Source organism: Salmo trutta, chromosome 16 (genome assembly GCF_901001165.1).
Source record: "Salmo trutta chromosome 16, fSalTru1.1, whole genome shotgun sequence".
Lineage (NCBI taxonomy): Eukaryota > Metazoa > Chordata > Actinopteri > Salmoniformes > Salmonidae > Salmo > Salmo trutta.
In genome coordinates this window covers 42,135,653-42,143,431 of record NC_042972.1, presented here as the reverse complement: position 1 = coordinate 42,143,431, position 7,779 = coordinate 42,135,653, and the positions used below count along the sequence as shown (strand labels likewise).

Sequence of the window (7,779 nt, the reverse complement as noted above, 5' to 3'; positions counted from 1 at the left end):
GTGCAAATGACTACGCTTCCCTTTCCTCCTCTCCTCACCACCATCCCCCTATAGGAGATTCAAGTGAACCCGACGAGCACCCCTCCGTGCGCCCCTACGCCCTACGTGAGAACGCCCCGTCCTACGGTGTGACCAACGCGTTGTCATCCACCACGGACGGCTCTCAGCAGACACACACACACCTCAGCCGTCCTCCCACAGAGGAGGACCCCCTGGGACCTCTAGCTGACAACTGGGAGATGGCCTACACCGAGAACGGAGAGGTCTACTTTATAGAGTACGTACCCTACCGGATGTACACCCTATACCCTGTCCTATGTACCCTTACCATACACCGAGAATGGAGAGGTCTACTTAATAGAGTATGTACCCAATAACATCCTACACCCCGTAACACACCATCTAACATATCCTACACCCCGTAACACACCATCTAACATATCCTACACCCCAAAACACACCATCTAACATATCCCACACCCCGTAACACACCATCTAACATATCCCACACCCCGTAACACACCATCTAACATATCCCACACCCCGTAACACACCATCTAACATATCCCACACCCCGTAACACACCATCTAACATATCCCACACCCCGTAACACACCATCTAACATATCCCACACCCCGTAACACACCATCTAACATATCCTACCCCGTAACACACCATCTAACATATCCTACACCCCGTAACACACCATCTAACATAGCCTACACCCCGTAACACACCATCTAACATAGCCTACACCCCGTAACACACCATCTAACATAGCCTACACCCCGTAACACACCATCTAACATAGCCTACACCCCGTAACACACCATCTAACATAGCCTACACCCCGTAACACACCATCTAACATAGCCTACACCCCGTAACACACCATCTAACATAGCCTGCACCCCGTAACACACCATCTAACATAGCCTGCACCCCGTAACACACCATCTAACATAGCCTGCACCCCGTAACACACCATCTAACATAGCCTAAATGGCTCTATACCCAGCATCCATAATAGTATTTCAGTTAGTATCTTCTCAAGAAAATATTGTGCTTCCACTTTCCATCTTGTTTTGAGTAAAGACTATTCCTTTTTATCCCTCTCATTGTTTCATGTTATGTGTATATTGGTTGTATGGTTGTTACGATTTTTAATGTTGTTTTTTATTGTAGAACCCTGACTGACTGATTGTAGAACCCTGACTGACTGATTGTAGAACCCTGGCTGACTGATTGTAGAACCCTGACTGACTGATTGTAGAACCCTGACTGACTGATTGTAGAACCCTGGCTGACTGATTGTAGAACCCTGGCTGACTGATTGTAGAACCCTGACTGACTGATTGTAGAACCCTGACTGACTGATTGTAGAACCCTGACTGACTGATTGTAGAACCCTGGCTGACTGATTGTAGAACCCTAACTGACTGATTGTAGAACCCTAATGTGAACCTTTAATACATTGGAAGTTGTGATACTTGCCTTTAGCATTGAGTCTGATTTACTTCACAGTGTGTATCATATTTAGCCGTGGAAGTGAGGATGTTTTTCAGACAGTGAGTGTGTGATGACATCCCAGTCAGAACAATGTGGCTGTCTGGCTGTCTGACACTGTCTTGTGTGTCTATCTATAGCCACAACACAAAGACCACATCCTGGATTGACCCCCGGTGCCTGAACAAACCTCCCAAACCCCTGGAAGAATGTGAAGACGACGGTATGTCCACCACAGACTGTGTGTGTGTGTGTGTTTGTGCATGCATGTGTGTGTGTCGGGGAAATTGTGTATTCACTGTCTTGTTTGTTTGTCTGTTGTTGACTCATTTGTTTGTGTGGAGAGGGAACCGTGCAGAATCAGATGCATGTCTGTCAGATCAATTGTTCAATGAGTGGCCTGCAGATGGCACACTTGAGCCACTGTAATGTAATGTGAGATGAGATAAGACACGTTAATATTCTGATCTCGTGTGCTGCCTGACTGCCAGCCTGCGCTCACGTCTGAGCAAGACGCCCCCCGGCAGCCTGAAGGATTGACTGGATCATTCGCATCATCTATCATAAATAAATAATGTACCTTGTCCAACAGAGGAGTGTCCGCCCACCCGCCCACACAAAACACTAACGTTTCAAATGCCTCTCCCCTCCCCTCCTCACCCGCTGCCATGTGTCCTCGCAATGTGTTCTGTGGTCCTTGTATTGAGATATCTCTATAAGTTCTATCCTCTCAAGTTGCTGCTAGAGGACACATAGGATAGAGATATGATTCATATTGTCAAGCATATGGTGCATGAACTAGAATTCCTATTTAGTGGCAGCTGTTTTCACCCACCCCAATCTCAGATGGTCCGTATTAAAATGTACAGGTCACTGCCAAAATACAGGAAACACCAACATAATGTTTCTTAATAGGGCGTTGGGCCACCACGAGCCAGAACATTTTCAATGCACGTTGGCATAGATTCTACAAGTGTCTGGAACTCGATTGAAAGAATGCAACACCATTCTTCCATGAGAAATTCCATCATTTGGTGTTTTGTTGATGGTGGTGGAAAACGCTGTCTCGGGCGCCGCTCCAGAATCTCCCGGAAGTGTTCAATTAGGTTGATATCTGGTGACTGAGACACACACACACACACACACACACACACAAACCTTTAAACCCCCTATGTCCCTTTGAGACCCCTCTTTCAAAGTCATTGAGATCTCTTCTAGCCATGGTAGCCAAAATAATGGGAAACTGGGTATTTTTATACATGACCCAAAGCATGATGGGATGCTTACTTAACTTAGGAACCACACCTGTGTGGAAGCAGCTGTTTTCAATATACTTTGTATCCTTGATTTACTCAAGTGTTTATTTCACTTTGGCAGTTACCTGTATGTCTGTGTGTATGGTATGACTCATTTTATTTCACATAAATGCACCTACAGTACAGTATGAAACAGTGCTACCCAATGGTGAAGTAGAAAGCTCTTCAGAGATATGTTCTTTGTGCTTAACGTTATTGTACAGACTGTGGCTAATATAGAGCGATGAGCTATTGTCATGGTGCATGTAGGGATTTAGTATAGATTTACACCTTACAAACCATTTGAGCTAATTAGTCACGGTTAGCAGTCATGATTCCGGACACATTATGTTTTTTACAGTGTATGGAGCCAAATGTTGCTGCTCCCTCGGCTTGCTTGAGGCTTAAATTCAAAAATCAATCGCTAACCCTCTGCTGCTCTCACTCTCTTTCTCTCCCCCCTCTCACTCTCCTCTCCTCCCTCGGTTCCTCCACCCATGGTCTGCTGGTGTTCTCCTGGAGAAGAAGGGGTACACACAGAAGAGATGGACAGTGAGCTAGGTAGGCCTGTCTCTCCTCCCCCCTCTCCCCTCCTGTGTCTTATGGGAAACCTGTCTAGTGTATTTGACAACGTCACCCTGGCTTATTACAGCGCATAACACCTCTCCCTTTCGGCTTAGAGGGTGTAAACATGTAATCAAACGCTTTATAACACCTGGGCTGTGAAAGACTGAAAGACGTGTGTGCGTTCACCTACATTCCTGTGTGTCTGCTGATCAGGCAGTTCTTACCGTGTTAATGCACTCGCCCGGCCAGCCAGCATGCAGTAATACAGAGAGAACCATTCACGAGGGGCACATTGGCACGATGATCATTTCCTAATGGGCCTCTCATTCAAATGGACCTCTCACTCTCAAGCCGCATCATTCCATCCACTGTTGCTCATATTATAACAGAGAGCACTTTATCCACCACTGTCTGCCGGTGCATCAGTCTCTGGAGCCAGAGGGAGGCTAACAGCCATGGCTCTGATATGGGCTCTGATAACTGCTGCCTACTATTTTATTTCAATGGTGAATGCATTGGTGAATAGTCCCAGTTCTCGAGAGTCATCAGCGTCTGAAGATTTTTGTTCTAGGCTGTTGATCAGATGGCTCTTTTTGCACAAATCTAACGCAATGGTAAGTCTTAGGACTGGTGCTGGTGCTATAGGTTGGTGGGGGTGTCAGAAATATTTTTGCTATTTTCACAACCAGAATTATAGCCGCAGGAGCTGGCGGTGGCTTGAAAGGGCTGAGTTCTGATGAATAAAAAAGATGAAGGTGTGTCGAGGCTTGACCACCTCACTGGCCGTTCAGAACGTGCTCCATGGTAAATATATGGTTGCTTCAAGTTGTGTATTTACAGTATTTTATTTATTGTATTGTCATCAACTCCAATTCCAATGTTAGTCCGTTCTAGCCTAGTTTGTTAAAAAGCCGACAGAAACAAAATAAAGAAATGTCAGCCTATCCCATATTTGCTCAATATGTTGAACATGTTTGCACTCCACATTGTTCTAAGTGATTGCATGTCTTCAATGTGGACATATATTGTTAACATAGCATTCACACTGATAGAGGACTACTGTAAAATGCATTATCTGAGCCATGGACATACAAAACGTCGTCAATAAGCAATATTACATTTACTATTGATAAGACCTAAAAAGGCTGTCTAAATACAGTTACAGGCACCATAATTGCTCCCCGTGCTCATATAATATTATGCCTAAAACAGCGTAGACTATGGAGGGTTTTACCCACATCCAAACTTTTCTCTAAAGCTGGAAAAAGATCCAAAATAAAGAAAAAGCTGGAATGTCCGCTCATCATTATACTCCTCCAAAATATAGATAGATCGATCCTACCATCGCTGTTGATATGGCCGGTAGTGACTTTGCCACGTGAAAGGTAAACAAACAAACAGGCAAGTATAGCCTACAAGCAGATTCAGCGCCACAGACAACGATCAGAATTCACACGATTTGACTTAACAAACGAAAGTAGAAAATGCATTTTTTGACAAGATGATAAACTAAAAACAATAAGCAGTCTTTTTAAATAACTTGATATTCCCAAAAAGGTTGAGTTCAAACTTCTCATAGAAGCTGGACAAAAGTAATGTTTAAAGGCCCAATGCAGCTGTTTTCATATCAATATCAAATCATTTCTGGGTAACAATAAGTACATTACTGTAACACAATTCCATTAAAATGGGCAAAAGTAGCTTTTTAGTAAACTATTTCTCAAGCAACAATTTTGCTAGGATTGCCCGGGAGTGGTCTAGCTGTTGTTGGCAGGGAGGTTTGGAACTCTCTTTGTTATTGGTCTATTAACCAATCAACTTACCACATGGTGATGTCACCATGGAAAGCCGAAACTCCCGCCCATGCAAACCTACTGATTAGAAGGTCTGGTGTAGATTGTATTCTCAACCAGCAACTACCAGGAAATAACAGTGATCACATTTTTTCACACATTTGCAGTGTTCGTTCCATCAGCTTTTGTACAATATGATATATAAAACAATTTTGACTGCACTGGGCCTTTAATAAAACATTAGTGACGTACATAAGGCTAGTGTGTGCGCCTCCACTGGAAAAAATTTATTCTACAACCAAATCCATTACGCTAAGACCAGCTTTTGGTCAGTTTTATGTATCCCTAGTTGCGATGACTGAAATTGGCATACTGGTGCACTTTTTTAAGTACACACCTATAATATTTCCACACCTCAGCGCCAGCAAGCTGATGTTAGACAGGTAAATTGCCGAACCTGGTGGAAAATGCCAGTGCACCAATTTTTACATGACGAAATTGCAAACTAAGGTGTGTTTGACATTTGTGCCTCAGCAGCAGCCGAAAATAGAGCCCAGAGACTGATTTAGACCGGGGAACCAGGTGTGTGCAATACCAGGTCAATCCGTGATATAGGTTGATCAATGAATTGCCAAGGAGAAGTGCACCCCTGGGTTAAGGTTAGGTCTGAGCTAAGTGAGGGTAAGCTGATCCTAGACCAGTGTTTTGCCTCTGATATGGTCTCCTCCATGTTGTGAACAGTAGCCAGCCCAGGAGAGGAGCATCCCTTCTTCATACCACTGCTCAGATTGGATGAACACAGTCAATATGTATCGATTGTGAAATCCGATACATGGAGAAAAAGGCAATTACTCCAGTTGTGTATAGGACAGCAGATGTATGGCCTCGGTTGTGCAACCCCTCGCTCAGGAGAAATCAAATAGTCAGGAAGACCGAATGAGATGCAAACAGTTTAATAGGCAATTTGTCACCCGAGTCCCCCTTGAGCTGGAGTGTGCATGGGCGTTGACCGGGGAACGTGGAGCGGGGAGCTCTTTTGGGTACGTGTTAGATTGGTCCCACTGCAGCCACTCAGTATCAGCAAGGCCAGTAGTGACATGAGGGCTCTGGCATCTAGCGATAATATCACACAGATCTCCTTTAGGAATACAGCCACTCTGGTGTGAAATAAGGTGAGTGATTAGAATTTACAGGCAGGTGCTACTGGCTCAAGGTTGACTGTTTCCCTTCAGAACATCTGAGAAAAATAAACCCTAGTCTGTGTATTGTGAATGATCCGAACACAACACCCCTTTAATTCCTTGCCTCCACATCCTCTAAAGCTGGTTGAGGGGTAGTTAGTGTACACCACTCGTCAGAATATAGACATAATAAACTGGGGCTAATGACATGCAGCGCTAACAATGCACAGCAGAGGAGTCAGTCACAGACATCTGTTTGTAACCAATTACAGCCCTCTGACATGTCTCTATACATTTAGCATTTTAGTCATTTAGCAGACACTTGACTTACAGGAGCAATTAGGGTTAAGTGCCTTGCTCAAGGGAACATCAGCAGATTTTTAACCTAGTCGTCCCGGGGATTCAAACCAGCGACCTTTCGGTTACTGGCCCAATGCTCTAACCGTTAGGCTACCTCCTGCCTTCATAGCCATTAGTACAGTAGCTAGCTAGCTAGCTCTGTCTCAGCTGTTTTAATCACACTGCTCCGTATACTGAGAATGTATCAATGTAGCAGCCTTTACGGCTGAGTAGTCCATGTCTAGATCCAATCAGTCCTGATTTATGGCTGTGTTGTCAGGCCATTCATGGCAGTTTTGTCAGGCCACGCTGAGCATTGATGTCAGGGCAAATAAACGTGTCTGAAAGAAAGGCTTCTTGAGGAGAATGCATCCTTAATGAATTAGACCACAGTGAGTAATACAGGATCAAGGACATCCAGTTCGTGATGGTCTCCAATGCCATGGTGACATAGACAGTGGTAAACCAATCAAGGACAACACTGAATACCATTCTACACATGCCTACATCAAGGATGTCAGTCGCATTATACGTCAGATTCCCTTACTGCCATGAACATATAGAAAACATTTCTTCACCGTGACATTTTTAAACTGCAACCCACAATAGAAACCCTGTCCACATTTAGACCACCAGATCCTCTTCTCCATCTGGGCGCGGGGTTGATCGTGATTGGTCAAAGCCCCCCTGTAGTTCTTTATCTGATGTGTTAAATGTCAGCCGTGTCCTGCCAGGAGCCAAGAGCCAGGTCCAGACAGCTTCTCTAGTGTTGTTCACTCCCAGGTGACTGACAGGCTGTGTGTGGTAGGAAAAGGTCTTTATGACACCATCTCTAACATCCTGCCTTTTCCACCTCTCTCTATGTCCCATCCAGAGCTGCCAACAGGCTGGGAGAAAATAGAGGACCCAGTCTATGGGCTTTACTATGTGGAGTAAGTAGTGACACCACACTCCGGATGTCTCTGTTGCCTGTCTCACTATCTCACTGTACTGTACATTCAGAATGCACTTGACACTGGGCAGTGGCCCAGAATATGCAAAACACCATCAAATGCAGTATACCAGACGGCTGTTATTTTGGTCTAGTCTGTTATGGT

The 7,779-nt window shown here is 44.6% G+C and overlaps 1 protein-coding gene across 6 annotated transcripts in view; it reads left to right on the top strand.

The window, feature by feature from the left end:
- Nucleotides 1-7,779, top strand: part of LOC115150772 (membrane-associated guanylate kinase, WW and PDZ domain-containing protein 1) — a 201,634-nt gene that overhangs the window by 156,621 nt on the left and 37,234 nt on the right. For all 6 annotated transcript variants that reach the window (XM_029694434.1, XM_029694435.1, XM_029694436.1 and 3 more), the window contains exons 5-8: nt 55-277; nt 1,648-1,730; nt 3,328-3,363; nt 7,557-7,614. In XM_029694434.1, coding sequence (XP_029550294.1) covers nt 55-277; nt 1,648-1,730; nt 3,328-3,363; nt 7,557-7,614 — 400 coding nt within the window. The remainder of the gene's footprint in view (nt 1-54; nt 278-1,647; nt 1,731-3,327; nt 3,364-7,556; nt 7,615-7,779) is intronic.